This window comes from Panthera leo, chromosome F2 (genome assembly GCF_018350215.1).
Source record: "Panthera leo isolate Ple1 chromosome F2, P.leo_Ple1_pat1.1, whole genome shotgun sequence".
In the NCBI taxonomy this organism is placed as follows: Eukaryota; Metazoa; Chordata; class Mammalia; order Carnivora; family Felidae; genus Panthera; species Panthera leo.
Window position 1 is genome coordinate 4675344 of NC_056695.1, and position 24887 is coordinate 4700230.

At 43.6% G+C, this 24887-nt stretch overlaps 2 protein-coding genes across 6 annotated transcripts in view; both read right to left on the reverse strand.

Annotated features, from left to right (window-relative positions):
- The window catches only part of PXDNL (peroxidasin like), a 423364-nt gene extending 412025 nt beyond the window's left edge, over positions 1-11339 (reverse strand). Inside the window, exon 1 of the mRNA XM_042923424.1 lies at positions 11157-11339. Within this exon, the coding sequence (XP_042779358.1) occupies positions 11157-11320 (164 nt within the window). The 5' untranslated portion in view covers positions 11321-11339. The remainder of the gene's footprint in view (positions 1-11156) is intronic.
- Positions 11340-18857: 7518 nt separating this feature from the next.
- The window catches only part of PCMTD1 (protein-L-isoaspartate (D-aspartate) O-methyltransferase domain containing 1), a 67840-nt gene continuing 61810 nt past the window's right edge, over positions 18858-24887 (reverse strand). For all 5 annotated transcript variants that reach the window (XM_042923540.1, XM_042923543.1, XM_042923542.1 and 2 more), the window contains exon 6: positions 18858-21459. In XM_042923540.1, coding sequence (XP_042779474.1) covers positions 21092-21459 — 368 coding nt within the window. In that variant the 3' untranslated portion in view covers positions 18858-21091. The remainder of the gene's footprint in view (positions 21460-24887) is intronic.

A 24887-nucleotide genomic window follows, 5' to 3' on the forward strand; every position in this document is an offset into this window, starting at 1 on the left:
TCCCTGCCCGTCAGCACGAGCACAAAGTCACCAGTGCGGCACCGACACTGGCTGCCTAACTTGCTTACCCCAGGCCCCCCCTTACTGTGCTCTGGCAGAACTGCCCTTCTCAGTCAAGCCTGCCTCAGTCCCAGCATGGGGGGCCCCTCGCCCAGAGGACCAGCACAAGCCCCTGCCCACCCTGGAGAAATATAAAGATAAGAGAACATTATGAAAAACGATACGCCAACATGTTAGACAACCTGGAAGAAACGGGCAAGTTCCTAGAAACATACAAACCACCGAAACTGAAAAAGGAGAAACAGAAAACTTGAACAGACCTATAAGCAGCAAAGAAATTGAATCAGGAATCAAAAAATTCCCAACAAATAAAAGCCCAGGGCCAGATGGCTTCCCTGGGGAAATTCTACCAGACATTTAAAGAGTTAATACCTATTCTTCTGAAACTATTTCAGAAAATAGAGGAGGAAGGAAAACTTCCAAACTCATTTAATGGGGCCAGCATTATCTAACCAAAACCAGATAAAGACTCTAGTAAAAGAGAGAACCACAGGCCAACATCCCTGATGAACGTGGATGCAAAAATTCGCCGTAAAATACTAGCACATCAAATCCAACCACACATTAAAAAAAAATCATCCACCACAACCAAGTGGGATTTATTCTTGGGCTGCAAGTGTGGTTCTATATTTAAAAATTAATCAGGGGCACCTGGGTGGCTCAGTCGGTTAAGCGTCGCACTTCGGCTCAGGTCATGATCTCGTGGTCCATGAGTTCGAGCCCCCGCGTCGGGCTCTGTGCTGACAGCTCAGAGCCTGGAGCCTGCTTCGGATTCTGTGTCTCCCTCTCTCTCTGCCCCTCCCCTGCTCACACTGTCTCTCTCTATCTCAAAAATAAATAAAACATTAAAAAATTAAAAAAATAAATAAATACATAAATAAAATAAAATAAAATAAAATAAAAATTAATCAACGTGACACACCCCAGTAATAAAGGAAAGGATAAGAACCATACAATCATTTCAATAGATGCAGAAAAAGCATCTGACAAAGTACAACGTCCATTCATGAGAAAAAAAAAAAAAACCTCAACAAAGGTTTAGAGGGAACATACCTCAGCATAATAAAGGTCGTATATGAAAAACCCACAGCTAATATCGTCCTTAGTGGGGAAAAACTAAGACCTTTTCCCGTATGATCAGGAACAAGGCAGGGATGTCCACTTTCACCACTGTTATTTAACGTAATACTGGGAGTCCTGGCCACAGCAATCAGACAACAAAAAAAGGAAAGCCATCCAAATCAGCAAGGAAGAAGTCAAACTTTCGCTATTTGCAGATGACATGATACTCTATACAGAAAACCTGAAAGACTCTACCAAAAAACTGCTAGACCTGGTATGTAAATTCAGTGAAGTCACAGGATACAAAATCAATGTACAAAATCTGCTGCATTTCTATACACAAATAATGAAGCAGCAGAAAGAGAAATTCAGGAATCGATCCTGTTTACAATTGCTCCTAGGAATAAACCTCACTAAAGAGGTGTACGACCTATACTCTGAAAATTATAAAACACTGATGAAAGAAACTGAAGATGACACAAAAAAATGGAAAAACATTCCATGCTGATGGATTAGAAGAACAAACAGTGTTAAAATGTCTATACTCCCCAAAGCAATCTACGCAGTTAATGCAATCCCTATCAAAATACCACCAGCATTTTTCACAGAGCTGGAACAAGCAATCCTAAAATTTGTATGGAAGTACAAAAGACCCCAAATAGCCAGAACAACCTTGAAAAAGAAGAGCAAAGCTGGAGACATCACAATTTCAGACCTTGAGTTATATTACAAAGCTGTAGTGATCACAGCAGTATGGTCCTGACACAAAAACAGACACAGTGATCAACAGAACTGAATAGAAGACCCAGAAATGAACCCACAACTCTATGGTCAATTAATCTTCACCAAAGCAGGAAAGATTAGCCAATGGCAGTCTCTTCAACAAATGGGGCTGGGAAAACTGGCCAGCAAACTGCAAACGAATGAAACTGGACCACTTTCTTACACCAAACACAATAATTACTTCAAAATGGATTAAAGACCTAAGTCGTAAATGTGAAACCTGAGACCTGAAACCATAAAAATCCTAAAGGAGAACACAGGCTGTAACCTCTCTGACATCAGCCATAGCAACTTCCTTCAGACATGTCCCTTGAGGCAAGCGAAACAAAAGCAAAAATAAACTGTATCAAAAAAAAAAAAAAAAAAAAAAAAAAAAAACCAACTTCTGCACAGCAAAGGAAACAATCAACAAAACTAAATGGCAACCATGGAATGGGAGAAGATATTTGCAAATGACACATCTAATAAAAGATCAGTATCCAAAATACATAAAGAACTTATGAATCCCCCAAAACCAATAATCCAATTAAAAAATGGGCAGAAGGCACAAATAGACATTTTTCCAAAGAAGACATCCAGATGGCCAACAGACACATGAAGAGATGCTCCACATCACTGATCCTCAGGGAAACCCAAATCAAAACCACACTAAGATACCACCTCACACTTGTCAGAGTGGCTAAAATCAACAACACAAGAAACAAAACGTACTGGTGAGGATGCGGAGAAAAGGAACCTCTCGCACTATTGGTGGGAATGCAAAGGGGTGCGGCCTCTGGAAAAGAGCATGGAGGTTGCTCGAAAAGTTAAAAATAGAGGGGCGCCTGGGTAGCTCAGTCAGTTAAGCATCTGACTCTTGATTTTGGCTCAGGTCGTGATCTCACAGTTTGTGGAATCAAGCCCCACATCGGGCTTTGTGCTGACAGCGTGGAGCCTGCTTAGAATTCTCTCTCCCTCTCTCTCTCTGCCCCTCCCCCATTCACGCTCTGTCTCTCAAAATAAAGAAATAAACTTTTTTTAAAAAGTTAAAAATAGAACTACTCTACAATCCAGCAATCCCACTACTAGATAGTTACCCAAGGAATACAAACAGACTAATTCGAAGGGATACATGCACCCCTATGTTTACTGCAGCATTATCTACAACAGTCAAACTATGGAAACAGCCCAAGTGTAGATGGACTGATGAACGGATAAAGAAGATGTAGTATATATTTACAATGGAATATTACACGGTCATAAAAAGAATGAAAGCTTGCCATTTGCAATGACGTGGATGGAGCTAGAGAATAGATGCTAAGCGAAATTCGTCAGAGGAAGACAAACACCATATGATTTCACTCATTTGTGGAGTTTAAGAAATCAAACAAAGGAGCAAAGGGGGGAGACAAAGAGAGAGAGGCCAACCAAGAAACAGATTCGTAACTATAGAGAAGAAACTGGTGGTTACTGGAGGGGAGGTGGGTGGGGGGCTGGGTGAAATAGATGACGGGGATTAGGAGGACACTTATCATCATGAGCACTGAGGGACGTACAGAATTGTTGGACCACTATATCGTACTCCTGAAACTAACATTACACTGTCTGTTAACTATACTGGCATGAAAATAGAAACTTAAAAGAAAAACTCCCCACCCCCCAAAAAAAATCTGTGTCCTTACCCTTGGAAAACATTTACCCACCATATTATAGATATCTATCCTATCATATCCAGCCATTAGCGCTTTGCAGTATTTGAGGTTAAATGAGGGCCTTTGGGTTCTGCTTGTTAAAATAAATGAAGTTAGTAGACCTCGGATTTTTTTAAATACGTTTAGCTGAAATCAGGTTCATATTTTTCTTTTTTCCATTTCAAAATCCAAACATATTTTTTTTCTCCTACTCAGATAAGAATCACTGGGAACGGAACGATCAGTCCAAACTGATCAGTCTGGAACAGTCAAACAAGATGATTTTTAAACATAACCCTGTTTTTCACTGCATAGTGTGGAATCAGACAATAAAACCACGTCGTGTCATCTGTTGCGGCTACTCAGTCGCCCAAAAGAAAGGCAGACTGTTGAAAATGCTTAAATGTCTCGTGTCGCACTTGGAAAAGTTGCCATGATTCGAATTTTGGGCAGATGTGCTTCATTTTACGCAACAGCAAGAAGGAGAATTGTGAAACATATATGCCTCCCACGTATCTCAAGAAATCGTTTATCGTATCTCACAGTGGAAAGGATTAAATAGAGAACACACCATGATGTTTCAATTCGGTCACTAACCTATTTGTTTTTGATAAATAGTTCGATAACTTAAACCCGAGTCACTGCTATGGGCTGAGTTCTTGATTCCCCTTCAATTTCACATGTTGAATCCTTAATCCCCAGGGTGCTGTTGTTAGGAGGCGGGGCCTTTGGGGAGTACTTAGGTCACGAGGGGGGAGCCCTCAGGATAGCATCAGCGCCCTTACAGGAAGAGACAGGAGAGAGATGGTCTCCCTCTCCGTCCTGTGAGGATCAACGAGAAGGCAGCATCTCAATGGACCCGAAGAGGCCTTTCATGAGACATCCTGGACCTCTCAGCCTCCAGAACTGTGAGAAATAAATGTCATTTCGATCACCCAGGCTAGGGCCGCCTGGGTGCTTCAGTTGGTTAAGTGTTCGACTCTTGATTTTGGCTCAGGTTATGACCTCGTGGTTCGCGAGACTGAGCCCGGCATCGGGCCCGTTATGACAGCACGGAGCCTGCTTGGGATTCTCTCTCTCTTTCTCTCTCTCTCTCTCTTCCCCAGGGCCCCTCCTCTCCATCTCTCTCTCTCTCCTTCTCTCAAAATACATACATAAACCTAAAAAACCAATCACCCAGTCTATGGTATTTTGGTACAGCAGCCTGAGCTAACACAAGCACCTTAAGTAAGTTGACCACTCCACCGAATAAGCGACACTTTAAATTGAAGGCAATAAATTAACACAAACATCCGGTTGCTCAACATCCACTGTCTCCTGAACTGAATTTCTGTAATTCTCACCATCATTGTAACGTTTCTCTCTCTCTCTCTCTCCCTCTGGAGCCAGAAACATCAGACTCATTCCGAGCCTGGGCTGGGACATCCATCTGCCGCAGCCGTGATGGTCTCCAGATGCCTTGGCTCTGAGGCTTGAGGCCTCTGTCCTGCTGGATTTTCTCCCTTTCCGATAAGAGGGTCTGCACCCTGCCTCGTCCATCTGGACCTCAAGCTCTCAGCTACGTTCTCACACTGACGTGCGATGGGCCGCCTCCCCTCGCCTCCCCTCGGAGCTGCAAGGTCCAACGAAAACATACCAGCCCCCCCTCTCTCCCGTCCTTAATCCTCCCGCACGACTTCCCATTCCCCTTGCCTACCACTCACACGAAGCATCCCCGCCCTCTAGACAACAAACGAGAACAACGCGATCCCTTCGACCTTCTTCTCTTCCAACATCTTGGAGGCACACGTGGGACTCTGCTATCTCCACTTCTGCCGGGTTTGACCACCCTCCTCCCTCTTGAAATACCGACAATACTCCTCTCTGGGACGCCTCCTCCTTCTTCGGTGGCCGTGTTCCTCTAGGACTCCTCTCTCTTTTCTCCCCAGGGGCAGCATGCCCAGCACGGGGTGGAGTTGTGCAGTGCACAGACCTTGCAACCACAGCTGGTGGGCCGGGCTCCCGCTTACATCTGTTCCCCTGGCCTGCGGGGCTTTCCAGAGTTGTAGCCTAGGCTGCCTTTGCTCATTCTACAAGCGTCTCCTGGGAAATTCCATTTCCTCCTGGCTGAGTTAATGCACGCTCTTCTTCCAGGGACTCTCAGGGCTGCACCCCTGGCCTCCCGAGCTTACTGTATTTCTGAGCCACTCCCGCCAGGATGCCCAAGCAAAACTCAACAAGGTTTCTCTATTCAGCTTTTCATATATGCAGGAGCTGTCCAACCAGAACGGGAACCTCAGCTTTGCCACCTCGTGTGGTAACTACCCCCCTAAAAGCTGCCATTGTGCGGTGCTTTCCTTCATCTCACATAGAATCTACAGGAGGGACTGAAATGCAGAGCTCAGTGTAGAAAACACTAGTCTACTCCACTCATTTAATCAGCACAGATCGCCCAGGTACAGACCATGGTAGGAAACCCCCCCACAAGATCACATGGATCCTGGCATCACTCGGCAATCATGCGTCCCCATTTTGCTGATGAGGATACCGACACTCAGAGGGGGACGCTAACACCTCCTTGACGGAGGCCAAGTTCTGAAATCTGGAAAAGCCGGCCTATCACTCCTTAATCCTTGCAGTCTGGCTTCTGCTCCCCAGCTGAAGCTGCTTTTGAGAAGTCATCTGCACCGTCCGAGGGTCAGGCTGTCCTTCAGCGCGCAAGCTCAGCGCCGCCGTCCCTGGGTCCCGCCACTCCGGGAAGCGTCGTCTGCCTTCCCTGCGGTGGCCTGGCCGGCTCACTCTCCCCCCTTCAGGGGCGCGTTCCCGTCACACTCCTCTGCCCTGCAGTTTCCCTGGTGGCTTAGGGGAGTGCTCAACGTCACAGATCTGCATCTCCGGGTCAGGTCCCCATAACCACCCGCTGCACTTCAACTGTTTGTCCCACGGGAGACCTCCAAAGTAACACGCCCACATGGGACTCGTTTCTCCCCTAAACTAATTCTCCTGTAGGTTGGCTTGAATGAAGGGTGACTCCCGGGGATCAGGGCCGGGCCCCACCCTGGACAGTGGGGCCGACAGCTGGCGGCTTTTCCCCCTCCACACCCCTGACCTTGCCCTCTCCTCACTGTTCCTCCGCCCCAAATCCTCACGTGGGCTCCACGAACACTCACCGCCCCTTCTAGAACAGCCTCTTCTCGTTCTCCTCTGAGGACCGAGCTGTCCTGAGTCACGAGGGTGGTGAGGCTGCACGGCGTTAGGTCCCCAAGATGGGAGGCACGTGCCGAAATAGCGTACCTTGACTTACGAAGTGGCCGATGAAATGGGAAATGCGTTTCAACTTTTAGCTCCATTTCTCTCCCCAACAGGTCCGCAACCGGGGGGAGGTTTGAATTTAGATGCAGTTCAGTCGGGGCCCTCATGCTTCCCTTCAATCGGGCCAAACGGGGGAAGCATCCAGGGCGCCCAGGCCTGCTCACCACCGGCAAGTGATAACTCAAAGCCAACAAGTTACGTCAGTTATAAAAAAGTTATGAAAAATTCTGTTTCAAAGGTCAAAGTAACCCCTGAGGGTTAAATTAAAAAAAAAAAAATCTAACTGGATTGGAAACTGGAAAGAGCTGAAGGAATCCTATTTTCTTCTCGGACAAGATGACATTTTTATCAGCTGGATAAACGCTTTCACGACCGAACGTGTCATTTTCCCACTCGCCACCCCCAGCCTTCCTCCCGAGGTTTGTCTTCCTTGGAGGGCAAGGCGGCTTCATACATAAAGGAAATACCTCAATTAAATAGTTAAAACTTCACACTGTACATACTGGTGAATTTAAAACTTTGGGGGAAATTCTCATTTTTTCCATTTTTCTCGTGAAACTGAGATGGTTTTTTTAGAGTCCGTTTAATCACAGTCCCTGAGTTCCACTGATGCTCACTCTTTCACTCCCGGAAATTCTAAGAACATCTTATTTCTGAACCAGCGACTGAGATTCCGGAGGTACAACCTCATGACCCGGGGCCAAAGTAAAATCAACGAAAGCTAAGCAGGGCTTCTGGCTATTGAACAGGCACTCCGAAGTTCATTACTAGAGATTTTTTGTTTGCTAATTCCAATTCCAACTCTGAAAGATTTGCTCTGCTAAAATACACTTTGAGGAGTGACAGTTTCCAAATGGTAGTGGACCGGGGCGCCTGGGTGGCTCAGGCCGTTGAGCATCCAGCTCTGGATCTTGGCTCAGGTCGTGATCTCACCGTCCATGAGTTAAGCTCTGTGTCGGGGCTCTGTGCTGACAGGGCGGAGCCTGCTTAGGATTCTTTCTCTCTCTCTCTACTCCTACCCCACTCTCTCTCTCTCGAAATAAATACATTAAATAAATAAATAAATAAATAAATAAATAAATAAATAAATAAATGGTAATGGACTGTTTGCTGATACTTGCTTTGAACACCCAATGATCTCTTTATAGATGGAATTAAATTAAAATGGGGGGGGGGGGGAGTAGTTCTGTGTTTTTCCATACTTGAAACACTCATTAGCCATAATCAGTCATTAAGTATAGTGAAGTTTCCTTATCTACGGTTCAGAAGAATATTTTCTGTATTAAGGTTAAAATTTTCACAACACGTAAAGGCAAAATCAAGAAAATTATACTGCCGCTCAGGAAATTTACCAAGCACTCTGGCTACGAATCATGCGACATGTTGTTGCACCGTTCCCACTGTCACAATGACCACACACATCTGGGCGTGGTTTGACAAAAACTCCTGATGCTGCTGCTAGGGGGAAATCTGGCCAGGTCCCCTCCGCCTCGGCTTTCAGAGGCTGATTGGGTTTTTCTTCTTCAGCATTTTTAGCTTGATGCAGTTACTCGCGTACTTTCATAATACTGCTCACGTGACCATGGAATCCCAGGTCACCTGATCTGGGGCCCAAAAGAGGTAGAGCACCAAGTTTTGAAAACATCACATACATTTTTTTTTTTAATTTTTTTTTTAACGTTTATTTATTTTTGAGACAGAGAGAGACAGAGCATGAACGGGGGAGGGTCAGAGAGAGAGGGAGACACAGAATCTGAAACAGGCTCCAGGCTCTGAGCCGTCAGCACAGAGCCCGACGCGGGGCTCAAACTCACGGACCGCGAGATCATGACCTGAGCCGAAGTCGGACGCTTAACCGACTGAGCCACCCAGGCACCCCGTCACATACATTTCTTGGCCTTTATGCCATTTTTCTAATAAAGGTCGCAGATGAAAGGTCCCGGGATAAAAGGAATCCACAAACGCGTGTGGTGGGGCCTATATGCTGTTGTGTTTCATAAAAAACAAAACAAGACAAAAAACAAGCAAACAACTTAATTATCCTCTAAGATGTAAAAGTTAGGGACTTTCATTTCTGACTTCCGCATCTTCTTAAAAATATGGCAAGCTCATTAACAATAGGCCCACATTCCCACAGGGCAGCCACGAGCTCAGGAGCTGGCCGGCCCAGACCGCTGACCACCTCTCCCTCCCCTCCCTCCCCGCATACCCCCCCCCCCCCAGACCAAAGCCGAGCTGTCCCGCACACGACTCACACAGTAGTTTGCCTTTACTGTACCAACCGGTTTCCTGTAGGCCTTTGGGTTTGCAGCTCCTGACCTTAATTGTAAATATAATGACAGTGAACCCTTCCGTGGTGCTTAGTAGGACCAGACACCTTCCTAAGTATTTGACACGCATTATCTCATGTCATCTTCAGAATGACCCTAGAGGGTGAACACCGTTAGCGTCCCCATTGAATGGACTAGGAAACTGAGACAAGGAGTGGAGAACTCACCCATGGCAACACACATTTCATCTGCAGGGCATCTGCCTCACGGGCAGGCCTGGTCTGGAACCTGAGAACTACTTTATTTCTACATGGAGTGGAAGGCTCTTCGAAAGTACATGCACAGTGTTGGGGCGCCCGGGTCTGTTAAGCGTCTGACCTCAACTCGGGTCACGATCTCACAGTTCATGGGTTCCAGCCCCGCGTCGGGCTCTGGGCTGACAGCTCAGAGCCTGGGGCCTGCTTCGGAGTCTGTGTCTCCCCCTCTCTCTGCCCCTGCCCTGCTCGTGCTCTCTCTCAAAAATAAACATCTAAAAAAGCACATGGACAGTGTGCTTTCAGTCCTGCCCATTACATCCAGAAGAGAGTGTCTGAGTGCTCATTTCTTCTTTGAAACACCAAAGAAGCAAAATCTTAGGTCCAGGTTGGAACTTAGGTGGCCTTTTCTTTAAGTCCATGGCACTTGATGAGACAAGCCGTCTCGCCAAGATTCTGTTCCTGTCAGAAACCGTTCCTACAAAGTGACACAGGGATGGTGACGAGGACGAAGGCCCCTCTGGAGCAGTGCTCTGACTGGCTGCACAACGCAGGGGTCCCAGGCTCAAGAATCTGTCTTACTGGTTTTGAGAGTAAGACATATTTTGGTATTTGCGAGCAAGGAACAAAAGGCTCATTCAAAATTCCTAAAAGCACGTGTGGCAAATCTCTCTCTCTCTTGCTACACAACCACCAACCACTAGCTTTGACTTTTCATTAGCAGGCTAAAATCCTCATTTCATGATTACAGCCAACACACACACACACACACACACACACACACACACACACACACACACACACACGGTGCTGATCTTATCTCACATCTCGAACATCTCGAAATTCCGGGAATCTTAGGCTATTTCCCCTCTGCCCAAGAATGGACTTGGAACGGGGAAAGGAGTTCCCTCTTCCACGGACATGACACAATCCACAAAAACTTTACCAGGGAGAACCCTTCAAATCTGTCCTTTCAGCGATTTTCCTTCTCTTGTGATGTAAGGCTTGAAAATTATAGTAACAAAAGATCTGCACTTCACACGTATTATTTAATTTAACCCACATGTCAACTCTACGACACAGGCTTACTATCGCCATATTGAAGAGAAGGAAGCGGAACTGGAACCCAGGCCCACCTGATTCCTATATTGCGGGTTATTCTACCATCCCAGAATGCCTCCCGGATGCTGATTAGTCACGGCTCCGGAAGGCTTCCAAGCACTCTGCTCTCCTGGTCCATTCGGAGGGACCGCCCTGGAAAACCAACAGTCCCTCAAGGGCCTGAGACTGAGAACGTCCCCCACCTGAGACGCCCAACGCAAAGCCCAACAATGAACAGAAAAAATCCAGGTCGCCCGCACATAATGAATTGGAAGCACATTCCGAAGCCACGTCGGTTCTTTCCAAATGGGACAGATACATGCTGACCTAATTAGGAGTCTGAAAGTTTCTGGAGGAGAGGATGAAAGGAATAACCTGAGAACCTACGCAGGAAAACTCCTAAACAAAGATGAAAATTCTCAATAGCAAGCTCTGGAAGATGCTGGAAAAGAGAACTGCACCCGGTGCAAATACATTTATTTCAGCTCATCCTCGCTCCCATTTTCTAGTCCCACAAAGCAGAATCATTAAGTTGTCTGAAAAGCGGCAAAACCCTCTCCCGGCCGGGAGCAGGGACCGCATCAGGAACCCCAGTTCAAAGAGGAGCGCTCGGTTCCGGCAGAGGGCAACGGAGCGGCGCTGCACCGGCATCTGTGTGAACTTACAGGACTGCGGTCTGCTGCGGCACCTGAGGAATGTGATCCAGCATCAAGTGCATGCAGCGGACGGTGCTCTTCGAGCAAAGGCACCGGCTAGGGCAGGGGAGCGCGGGCGGGCACCACACGACCAGGAGGAAGCAAGTGGTCCAGCAGGGGAGTCTGGGCGCCATCGTTCCATCCGCTGCCGGAAGCGAAGCGGCGGCGGCGGCGGCTGCCGTGCGGGGCCCGTCGTGGGGAGCCCGGCTTGGGAGCCCAGCTACGAGCGGCTCCCGGGGAAAACTCCGCTTCTGGCCAATCCAGGAGCGGGGAGATCACGTTACAGGGCAGGGGGCGCCCGCCGCCTCTAGGGGGCGCCGCACCCCCCGAGGGCCGCGGAGAAGCTCGTCCCCGCCGGAGTCGCTGCGGGAAACGAGCGTGCGCCGCAGGCGGCAGAACGCAAGTGTAAAGCTTTTCCAAAGTGGCTTCCACTGCGCGTTACGTAAGCCCGGGCCTCCGGGCCCCGAGCTGTCTGTCCTTCTGCAGCTCAAGTGGATTCGCGATGTACTGAACCAGTGCACAACGGCTTTCCTTTTTATCCGGTAATATCGCCAAACCCTAAAGGGCAGGCAGGGTTCTAATTCGCTGGTCTAGGCTCACATTTTCCTGTGCTTCCAGAAATCGGTTTCGTTGCCTCCTGCGCATTCCACTCCTGGAAACCCAAAGCACCTCACTCTTGACATTCAAAGCAGCTACTTCCGCTTTCCTCCTTGAATATTTAACGTTCAAGGCTGTATGTTTAAACCGCGAACTCCTGTACCAACGCGCAGAGGGGACAAGCTGATAGAAAAACAAACGCGCAAAGTACAAGGCCGAGCCACCTCGGGTCCGGGTGCACCACGGCCGGCCGGAGCCTCATTTTTCGGGTTTAAACGGCCACGGGTCCCTGAGGGAAGTGGCCCTGAGTCACGGGCCGGGACAGACTTCAATGACCACGCCTTACACACGTGCTTTTTTGGTCACTCTAAGCAGGTATTCGGGAAAGGTTTTTGGTTTTATCCTTAAAGTTTTCAAACAACTCTTCCCCCTGAACTAGCACTTTAAAAAATGTCAAAGTAATAGAAAAACACATGAAAATGTGGGATGGTCCCACCGGGGCAACCATCCCAGAGAACCAGACTGGCAGGCAAATCTAGTCATTGCAGGTCTAGTTTGGTCAAACTTTATCAACCTTACGAGGAAAAATAAATTCACTGGCCTCCTTTCCAGTAAGTTTTCAGTCCCTTTACATTCTACTGCGGGTGAATACTGCCCTCTTTTGGCAAAATGTTCAAACTTAAATATGTGGGGTTTTAACATTATTTTTAAAATACAAACATCAGAAGAAAACAATGTCCGTGAACGAGAAGGATTTTAAAGTACACTTTAAGCATGCTGACATTGTTCATGTGTATTTTACTGTCTAAGTCTATCGCAATAAACTAAAAAAGCAGATTTCTTTTCAACCCCACGTCTTACAAGAACTATGCTCTTACCACCAATGTTTGTGACTTGGAGGGCTTGGATGGACGAGGCATACAAATGTGTGCGTTTTCAGTTCAAAATACAATATTAGCTTGTATTCATAGAGCATTTTTCCAGGATGGACTATACACTTTCTATAGGTTTCCTTAGAAACCCAAGCTGCCATTAAATGAGACAATCTACCCATTGCCTCCCACGAATACAGGGCAAAGAACCGCAAGCAAGGCACAGAGAACGACGTGCATGACACAGCCAGTACAGGCTGTAGATTCTTTCCCAGAATGCCTTGGAGCAACTCCCTTGCAGAAAACCATTAAGATATGTCAAATACCATGAACGTTTTCAAAAATACATCGATGTGCTAAGTGAAAGACACATACAAGAGTCCAAAAATGAAGGGAAAATGAGAAGCTGGCAAGGTAAGTAAACACAGGTTGGTTCAGCTTCAGAGTATTTGCTTAACCAAGTAAAATAAACAGATTTGGGGGTAGACGGGAAGAAGAAAAAGCCCTTTCCTAAGTGGACCGTCTGGTGGAAAACCTGTATTTTCACCAAGTTCATGAAGGACGAACTAGAAACAATCCACTTTACCCCCTTCCCCCATCCACCCAGAAAATGCAAGGAAAACTGCCTTTCACACTTGAGAGGGGGAGGGAGTAAAACAAATCTCCCTGGAGGTATAATATCCCCAAATTAGCTTTTACATGAATTTCCTACCTGAGTGGTCTGAAAACCTTAAAAAGAGGTCATGCCCTAGTAGTGCTTCTGGCTTAGTCAAAACCCACAAAATGTAAGAGAAAGTTATAAAAGCCTTAGAAACATAGTGCACAGGGACACCTGGGTGGTTCACTCAGTTAAGCGTCTGACTTCAGCTCAGGTCATGATCTCATGGTTGGTGAGTTTGAACCCTCTATCAGGCTCTCTGCTGTCAGCGTGGAGCCTGCTTTGGATCCTCTGTCTCCCTCTCTCTGCCCCTCCCCAACCCTCGTGCGCACGCTCCTTCTCTCTCAAAAATAAACATTTAGAGAAAAAAAACATCATGCACAGAAGCCCACCTCATAAGAGTTCAAGTATATATGGAATATAATATTAGGACCTGTAGGTTTAGAGAAATGAATGTATAAATAGCAGAAATTTATAAATAAAGAGCAGAAAATTATAAAAACAACCAAACAGGTTTGAAAAAGAAAAATTAAGACATTAAAATCCAACGTAAGGGTTTAACAGCAGATTTAAGGCAACGAAAGAGAGAATTAGTGAGAAGATCAATTTGAAGAAATTATTTTAAATTCACTGCTGAGAGACAAAAAGTTGATCAATATTTGTAAGGAAAAAAATAGCCAGTTCCAGAACTGATGAAAGAAAAACACTAACCCACACAGCTACGAGACAAATACCAGTAGGATAAATGAAAAAATTCATACCAAGGCACATTTTATGAAACTAGAGAATTAACAATGCCAAGACAAGAATATTTTCAATGTCAGGACAAAAATCTTTAAAGTACAAAGATAAAAGACAGATAACCTTCAAAAGAATGGCTATTGGTCGACTTCTCAAAGGCTGTAGTGAAAGCCAGAATGTAGAAACGTAACTCCACTGTTCTATGGGAAATACCATTAATCTAAAATTGTGCGGTCATACTTTTCAAGAAGACGAAATTTTTCCAAACAGGAAACAACAACAACTAAGAATTAGCAACCTACAGTCTTTCACTAAAAGAAATTTTAAAAGATGGGGGAGCCTCGGCGGCTCCATTGGTTAAGTATCCAACGATTCATTTTGACTCATGTCATGATCTCACAGTTCGTGAGTTTGAGCCCCTTGTCCGGCTGGGCACTCACAGCACAGAGTCTGCTTGGGATTGTCTTTCTCTGTCTGCCCCTCTCCCCATTCTCAAGATAAACTTAAAAAAAAATGGGGGTGCCTAGCTGGCTCAGTTGAGTGTCTGACTCGATTTTGGCTCAGGTCATGATTCCAGGTTTGTGGAATTGAGCCCTGCATCATCAGGCTCTGCTGAGTGTGGAGCCTGCTTGAGATTCTGTTTCCCTCTGTCCCTCTACCCTGCTCGCCCTCTGAAATTAAAAAAAAAAAAAAAAAAAAAAAAAATTAAAGATGTATTTTAAGCAAAAGAAAATTGTAATGACCTAAGACCAAAGAAGGTATAATGAGCAGAAAACAAAACAGTGCAAATGTGGGAGTAAAGCTAATGGCATACTTTCGGGGCTTACATATTTAGAAATAATACATACAATATGTTAGTCTGTTAATTTTGAAGTGATGACTTCAGAGCTGAGGTGTCCTATGTGCCTTGCCTCACTTAGGAAGATAGGGTAACTTCAGACTTTGATAAACTAGGTGAGTGTTTTAAAATATTGAGCGGGGTGGGGGGGGGGGAAGGAGCACACATAAACAGGAATGGACAAAAACTAAGAGAAAACAATTATCCTTTAAAAAGAGGAGAGAACAAAAATATTGAAAAAGGTGTATAGCACAAAATACTCGGTACTAATATTTAAAATGAAAGTAAATGGATGGTTGCTTTAAGTAAAATTCAAACTCTAATTTTTTTTAAGAGATTCAGCTATATGTTAATAAGAAACATCGCAAAAATAAGGATATAGAAGACATTGAAAGTAAAAATTTTAAATGCTACATAAGTATCAAACCAAATGGACTTTGAAGAATATAAAAATATAAAAAGGGTTCCCACATACCATTAAAGGTTCAAATCGCCAAACGGACATAGCAAACCTAAAGTGTAGTGTCATCGTATCAAAATATACAAAGCAAAAATGGAGAGAACTACAACGAACTGACATTCTACCATCAAAGTGAGAGATTTTGCTGAAAATCACAAAAGCACAGAAAAAATGTTTACATAGACTGTATTAGATTTGAATACAGTCAAAAATTTGACTCAAATGACATTTACAGAACACTATACTGAACAACACAATATGTATTCTAAGCACACCATGCCATTTATTTAAAATGACTTTGGGGCACCTGGGTAGCTCAGTCAGTTAAGAGTCCGACTTTGGTTCAGGTCGTGATCTCCAAGCTTGTGAGTTCCAGCCCCGCGTCGGGCTCTGTGCTGACAGCTCGGAGCCTGCAGCTGCTTCGGATTCTGTGTCTCCCTCTCCCTCTACCCCTCCCCCATTCATGCTCTAAAATAAACTTAAAAAAAAATTTTAAATGACTTTATATGGGCAATAAAATAAGAAACAAGGCTGTTCTTGTTCATTGCTTCTATTCAACACTTACAGGAGGCCCCAACTAGCATATATGCAAACAAAAACAAAATCCAAACAAAACAAAATCCAAAGGGAAAAACAAACTGTCTCTACAAAGACGATTTGGTTATCTATGTAGAAAATTTAGAACAATCACAACAGTGTTTTAAGTAATGTTCAAAAACCAATACAGAGCAAACATAATTTCAATAAACATTACAACAGTATTGAAAAATATAAAACATGTACACATAAAATCTGAAGATGTTTGAAACAAAATCGTGTACCTTTACTAACACACTTAACAAGATGTAAATAAAAGAAGTACCATATTTATGGATCGGAGGACTCCGTATCATGAACATGTTACCTCTCACATAAATTGATCTATAAATTCAGTGTGATTCCAAAGGAAATCCCAAAAGACTGTGTGCATGTAATCTGAGGGGCTGGCTCTAAAATGGTTATCAAAGTCAAAAGGTCCAAGACTGGCCAAGATATTCCTGAAATTTAAGTTGAAAGGACTTACCCCACTAGATCAAGAATTATTGTAAATCTGTAGTGAGTAAGACTGTGCAATTTTAGCACAGGAATCCATAACTGACTAATAAAACAGAAAAGAAAATCTGGACACAAAGCACAAACATATGAAAGCTTAATTTACGAGAGCTGAAACTGCAGATCAGAGGAGGAAAATGGGACTTGTCAAAAAATGGTGTCGAAACAGTTGATCAACTATGTAAAAAAAAAAAGAACTTACTATTTCTCGCTTTATGCAAATATCAGTAGCAGGTGTACTACAGACTTAAATGTGAAAGACAAAAATCACAGAACTTTTGTGAGAAAATACAGGCTCGTATTTTCATGATCCTGGACTGAGGCTGTGTGAAGGTGAATCTCGCACAATTAAAATTGAAAACGTGGGGGTGCCGGTGTGGCTGAGTCAGTTGAGCGTCCACTCTTGATTTCGACTCAGGTCATGATCTCATGGCCACGAGATTGAGCCTCACATCCAGCTCCATCTGGGCATGGCGGCTGCTTAAGATTCTCCTCCCTCACCGTCTGCCCCTCCCCTACTTGTACCCACTCTTAAAAAAAATGGGGAACAGGGGCGCCTGGGTGGTGCAGTCAGTTAAGTGCCCGATCCTTGACCTTGGCTCAGGTCGTGATCTCACGGTTTGTGAGTTCAAGGCCTGGCATCGGGCTCTGGGCTCTGTGCTGATGGTGCAGGAGGGCTCAGGATTCTGTCTCTTCTTCTGTCTGCCCCTCCTCCACTTGTGCGCGCACGCACACAACTTTCTCAAAACAAAAAAAACTCTTCATTTTTTTAATTGAAAATTTTAATTCACTAAAGACACCACAAACAGAATGAGAACAGAAACCGCGACCTAACAGAAGAGATTTGCAATACACGTAACTGACAGTGGGTTAACAGCCAGAAGACAGAAGGAACCCTGAAAGCCAATTTCTTTAAACCATTTCCAAAAGACTTGAATAGAAGCTTTACAGAAAGGAAACCGGAAACGAAGAAACACTCAGAAAGGTACGAAACCTCCATAACCAGTAACAAAGCCTCTGTAACACTTCACACTACTAAACACGCACAGATCGCCATCAGACGCAGGTGAGGTCATGGAAGAGCTGGAACATGTGAACATGGCAGGAAGGCACACGCTGTCCGGCTATGTTGCGCCACCTAGTGAAGGCGAATGCAAACATGCTCTATGGTCCAGCAATTCTACTCCCAGGTGTGCACTCTGTGAAGGCTCCCGCACGCGGATGGTCACAAGACATGCCGAAGAATGCCGCCGACCAAAGCAGCTGACGTGACAACGAATGTCCATTGACAGCAGGATGAGCAAATAGACTGAGTCTGTGGGTGCTGACTCAGCTGTATACAAAATGGATCGATCTCAGAAAGGCAGTGTGGACTGAGACAGTCACCTGCAGAACAAGAGTAGAGCTCCACTTGTGAAGTTCAGTATGCATGAGGCCGAGTGATACACTGTTCAGAGACACGAACATATGTGGTGACGCTATAGCAAAGAGCAAGGTCGTGACTGACACAAAAGGAATACCCCCCAGGGGAATAAAGAGGACACTGCGAAGGGCACCCAGGTCACGGTGATGCCAGTAGTCAAACCCAGTAGTAGGTACACCCGTGTACTTACATGTACGCTGAATTATTCTTCCTTGTGTTTTGCATATATCTTCTAAATATCCTTCATATATACCTAATACTTTATAAAATTTAAAAAAAAAAAAGCCTACACTGTCTTCAAAGGTGGCAACACTCCAAAGGAAATGAGATGTTCAAATACAGACAGTGAACCGTATACAATAATTCAAGCATATATCCATTGGTATAGAGATTTCCTAAATTAGGAAGAAAATGCCAGGCTACTAGAGAACAAAACTGAATTATATGCAACTGCTTATTTAAAATAACGTTCCGAGTCTTCCCATGATTGAACAGGCTTTGCTTCGCTTTTGTCCTCTCAAACAGCTAGAAACCAATACTTAACATTTTTGGTGTTTTAACCGTGACGCATGCTGTTTTAATGGCATTTTTGTTTATCAGGACTAGAACCAAATGTATCAACTAGTAAGAAGTGTAGACTTAAACTGTCTTCTTGGTCGTTATGTCTTGAGGTTTATCAGGTGCTGGATGCTATTTAAAGTCCTCTCCATCTAGCTGTCTGACTTCGGAGACTCGTGCTATCTCCCTAGCCCTCCTCTCTACAAAAGAAAAGACTAGATTATTTCCAGTGTTTTATCTGGCTGTTAAAATCCCATGAATATAGTCCTCATCATCTTCATTTAATTTTACCTTTCTTTGCTACTTTTTCCACCTATAAAGCGTAATTATTCACACCCAAGTAACCATGAATTCATTAAAAAATAAACACAAACCCAAAATATTCTTGATCATTCTACTATATTCCCATTAATAAAAGGGCTTTCACTTTAATTTTCATTTATTTCTACTTCTTTATTTAAAGTCAATAATAAAGTCACAACTGTAAAATGGATGCATTTAAAAACACAAAAGATACATTTCAATGACAAAAATATGTAATGGCAACGAAAACCTACTGTATACTTTGCCAAGGTCCACAGAGTAAAAGACCATGTGAGCAAGTCAATCTTCAAATATATCCTTAACAAAAACTCTCTTCTGAATAGTAAAATCATCATTTAAGAATATGTATGTTTACTATCTGGACACGAGCTCCAAAACCGACAGAGTGAGTACGGAGAGGGCGGCCGGGGTGGGGGGTGGGGGGGGTGCTGGATAAAAACAGGGGGGCACCAGGAACAATACTAAACTTCTAAAACTAACATTTAATTTAAAATAAAGTGACCGTTCCTAACAGATGACAATTGTATCAACTATTTTTTTTCCTTGATAGAAATGAGATGGGACATTTCTTAACTGTAACAGCTTAGCAATCATCTAAAAAAAGAAAACAATTGCGGAGATAACACCCAACCCCCCAACCCCTATCACCTAGCCCTAGAGTCACTGGTATAAAACAAATACCTTCCGTGAAATTATCTTTCCCATTACTAAAATACCCTCATTTACTTGAGATAATTCATACTTAGAATATTTCAAATGCTCATTTTTAAATGTGTAGAATTACCAGAGCTGAGATTTTTTAAACCAACTATGTATTACTAATAGTTGAATCTTTGAAAAGAGATAATAACAATCCTTTTACTATGTAGCAGTTGGGTTTCCTTAAACATAGTTGACCAACTACGGGGAACAGGGATGCTGGTGGTAATAAGAGATACACTCAAATTTTTCCTTTTAAAAAATACATAATCCATGTTACATGAAGTAGTAAGTATGTTCCATTGTGTACTTTCTTAACAAGGAATGACTATTTTCAGGCCCTAGTGGGAAGAAAAGGAACAAATCAAAAATGGCATTTACTGTTGTATCGCTGGTAAGCTATAATTAATATTCAAATGACGGATAGTTTAAGTGTGTGATATGAAGAAAAAAGTGATAATTAGAACTTCACCAAAAGCAACAACAACAACAACAACAAACAACCCACACACCGTGAGAAAGTTAAATGAGCACAACATAGGTCCCAAAGATTACACTATGATTCTGAATTGGATTTTCAAAACAAGAGGCATCTGCATACAATTCCTGTGAACATCTCCTACACTACAAAGATGAGTTTCTTTCTGAGGCTCGCTCAGTCCTACCTTGTCAAAGACAAAGATTCAAATGAACCAGAAGTTCCATTTGCTAAAGTGCACCTGCTTCTGAGAGCAGCCCAAGAAAGGGGCCGTTACTCATGCTCACTCCCTACCTGTCTGTCGTATTGACAGTCATACAGAACAGTGGATTTTTTTTTAAACCAAACACTTTACACAGTGGACAAGAGAAAAACCCATCCCAAACATACTATCTTCTAAAACTCCAGAGAGTAGGGTAACCTCATTGCTTTTAAATACTGAAAATGTAAAGGGTCCATACAAATCAAGAACTGTATCAAGTATATACTTTTTATTTAATATTCACTTGATGTGCTCTTAAAATCTCTAGGAGAGAAGCAGATATTTTCCCATGTCTTTTGGCAATAGATTCAAAAGCAAAAGTAGCAGTGCCACTGAACTCCACGAAACTTTTTTTTAAAGCTAAATTATTCAACATCTGTATTGTTATTGCACTCATAGATTGCCCGGAATACTACAGCAACTCAACAGTAGTGACCGCAACCGAAGTAAGGTGAGTGGGTCTACACAGCATTTGATTTCCTAATTCGCTCAGAAGGTTTTCATAGAGGAAAGGAAAAGAACTGCTGTTCAAAAACCAGTATATGCTTAACAATTACGTAACCTTCTATAAAATGAAATGTAAGCCTCAGCACTACAAATCTGTAAGGAATCAGAAAAGGATTTACGGTATACAAATCTTGAGTATTGTTGTATTCCACTCTTGAAGTCACTCTGAGTTAAAACAGCCTTTTTTCCAAGATTTAAAGAAAAATATATTTTATAAAAAGGGATTCTTTTTAATTACTGAATACATCATTTTTATTACTAAGACAGAAACAAGTTATACCTTTTCCACTATAGTTCGCTCTGTGGAAAGAATTCGCTCTCTTTTAACTCCTAACAAATGCTACATTTTCAAGACTAAAGGAATTATCAGTAGGCATTCTTTCTTCTTGATCTAAGTTATTTTTCTCTAAAATATGTCAAGTAAGCCTTTAAAGATTCAGGGAGAGGGAGTTTCATGATTTTTTCTCTCAGTAAATTCTGAGGTGGTTCCTCTGGCTTCATGGCATCGCCGTGGTCTTTCTCGTCCTCTTCTTTGTTATTCTCCTCCATTTTCTCATCCTCCTCACTGTCTAGAGGCTGAGGGATAAGCTGATTACCCACAAATACGTAAGTATTGATTCTCTGTTTAACCCTCTTTCTTTTCCTTTTGGGTGGAGCCCTCTGAGGAATCCCCTTGGCCTGTATCTCATCATTTATGAAATTTCGAAGTGTACGTCGGATATAAATGCGAGCCAAGTCTTGGAGATTCCGGACGGCACAGGGAGCTAAAAAAAAGAAAAGCGCAAACAAAACACACACACAGAACACATAAAAAAGCAAAACATTACACACTGCTCATTTCTTCACAGAACAAAATATTCCTTAGCAAACGGTAGAAAACACCCAGTATAAAACCTCTTCTTTTTCTAACAAAGATTTCAAAGGTGCTCTCTATATGCCACACCACCATTCTCAATTCTGTGGAAAGCGGGGAGGTATCTGTGTGTAGATATGTGTGTATGTGTGTCCCCAGGTATATGCATGAATATTCTTTGAAAGAGGAAGTACGAACTTAGAAACGGGTTCCGTAAGAATGAAGCAGTTAGGGGATAAGAAGAGAAGACAGATTTTATACCACATATATTTTTTTATATTTTTGATGTTGAAAACCATACAAGAGAACGATCTATTCCTAAAACTCAAAGGCAACATTTGAACGACCGCCTCAGTCTGAGCTTTAAAGCTTGTGCATGTGTGTACATACACACACACACACTTGGACACACACACACACTTGGACACACACACACACCGAGTTTTCCTCTGTAAATCGGTAAGTACAACTTAGGCAAAGGCCCGCCAGAAATCATGCTGTATACAATGTAATAGGCCAAAACAGGCCAAAACACAGATTTCCTTCAGTTATTGATGTTTGTTTCTAGCAAATACAGTCGGTCCTCCGCCCCCATCTCCCACAGATCTGCAAACCCTTAAGCCCTAGAACACATACTCTTCCTTGTAGCCTGCTCTGTTCCAATGCTTTAGACACAGAGAAATTAATTCTCTCGTCCCACGTGAAATTCATTTCTCCTAGTTGCCATCCCTGTGGAAATAAAACTACCATCAAGGAGCCTTCTCAAATGCCTAAACGAAACAAAACATAACCCTCCTCAAACAGCACTAAAAACTCTCCATTTATGTTTTCTTTCTTTACTTTTGGTACTCTTTTTCTGGATACTTCCCTTGCAAACTTTTTTGTTATAACTATGAAATCTTGCCTTCTGTAGGAACTCTTTGGTGTGTGGCCTCCCTCTACCATCAGACTGTAATTGGCCCCCTCTACCATCAGACTGTAAGCTCCAGGAACGAGGGGCCGTGGCACTTCCTCCTTGTGCTCCGTACAGGGGCCTGCAGTACTAGAAGTGCACAGTCTATCACCCTGTCCAAGGCTCCGAGTGCTTCCTTCCCCTAGACCCTATCACGGACTGGATACACGCTGCAGCAAGGGACAGGGTTTTTGGTAAAACTCCAGCATGGGAGGCCTTTCTAGGCTGATTCAACGATCCCTCAGCACACACCGAAGTGGCCCACGACAAAATCTTTTCTTCAAACTTTTTTCAAGTCCCCTACTGCAATCTGAAATAGAAAAGAATTCCCAAGGGCCATACTGGGCATGTTCAACTAAAAACCATTTGTTCTACTGTCTGGGCCTGCTCCCAACTATCCAACACGGAAACTGAAACATAACAATTTGAGTTCAAGTCCTTCTTCTGCCATCCATGACTTTTGTGAACACTGGTTAAGTAAAAACAGATGGGAAATCTCATCTCTTATATGTTAAAATGTGTAAACTACCACCTGTTCTGCTTATCGCCCAAAATTGTTAAGCTGTTTCACAGTCACTCAACAACCATGTGTTAAACTATACGCCAGGTACTATTAAAGAGCTCGTTTAGATAGAGTGAACGATTTAGACTAAGAAAGTCCCTGCTCTTATGGAGATTATATATTTGGGGGAGGGATAGATAAGAAATAATTATGACAAAAAAAAGAAGATATGAGAAAAAACACCAATGACATACAAAGTAACATGGGGTATGGCTACTTCCGACTGGGTAGTCCCAATGGTCTCCCCTAGGAGAGGCGTGTCTGAGCTAACATCTAGATGATACGAAGAAACAGCTGTCTGTAAATAGCTTCATGCACAGGGAATGGCGAAAAACACTAGAAGGTGAATGAGCTTAGCATGTCCAAAGAGCTGAAAGAAGGCTGGTGTCAATGAAGTTTAGAGCAGGAAGCAAACAGTAAGGGAGGTGGTCGGGGTGATCTTGCAGGCCCTGGTAAAAAATGTGCCTTGTATCAAGGGTTTTCAAAAGGCAGGGTCATAATGCAATGAAAATGACACTGAGGGTCCGCTGTGGAGTATGGATCATAAAGAGAGGGAGCAGGAGCCCAGCGGGAATACTCCAGTAATCCTCCTGAGATCTGACCACACTGTGATGCAGATTAGAGTAAGGGAGGTTGGCAGTAAAGACGTAGAGAAACGGACAAGTCTGAAACACACTTTGAAGGCAGGCTGGACGGGCACTGGATGTGGGAGAGTTTTTGGCCCAGGCAGCTTGGTGGATGCGACTGTCAATTAATTACTGACACGACAAAGAGGAAGAGTAGCTGGGGAGGAGAAAATCAAAACTCTGTTCCGTATGAAATCTGGAATGTCTGTGAACATCTCCTGGAAGAAGATTTCAGAAAGGAAAACAACAGTGACACGCTGGCCACCATCTCCGCGTGTTACAGGCAACAGCACACTTAGCGCTGAGGAAAAGGAAGTAGACAGAAGTGAAATAACTTGGTCCCGGTCACAGAGGTCGTAGGTGACAGGGGGTGGAACCTGAACGTGGGCGTTTTGACTGCACGGTCTCTGCTCCTGCCCAACCGCAAGCAGCTGAATCATGTGTCTGGGACTCAGGGGCAAGGCCAGGGCTGGGGACAGAAATCTGAGAGCCAACAGCCTCTGGCGAGCACCCAAGGGGGAGTGTAGACACAGAAGAAACCTGTGCCTGAGTGAACACTGAAAAAGCAGGGGTGGGGGAGGCTGGTGGAGAATAAATCTATAAAAGAGTTTTGGGAATTTTAATAAAAGAGCTAAGAAATAGAGCTATAATTAGTCTTTTCAGCTGGTCTTTGTTCTTGCACCTTGCTCTCATTTTCGGTGTTCTTTTTTTTTTTTTTCGGTATTCTCTTTTAGCACCTGAATTATGTTCATCCTCTGCCAACACTGCTATTCCAAGGACACTGTTAGAATGATGAACCTTTCAATCCTAAACTGTCAGAATACCTCACTTCATAAAGAACCAACTAGACCCAGAATGGCAAAAGATTCAGACTTAAGTCCTAAAATAGCACCCACAAGAGCTTCATGTAAAGTTTGTCTCAATGATACACAAACTTTTAGATAATTCTCAGAATTGAAAATATTCAAAATCCCCCGTATTTTCTATTCTTTAACACTCCCTTGTTTGTAATGCTTCCAGTTACGAGTTAAGGATTTGATACTCACCCTGACTACTATTAAAATTTTATTTTGAATCAAAGCTTTCACTCCAAAATTATAATTAAGGTTATCTCTAACACACACACGGAAGCTCTATTTGTTTTTCACAGGAACCTAGCAGTCAGCACTTTCGTTTTTATTAACAAAGACTGAAAAGGG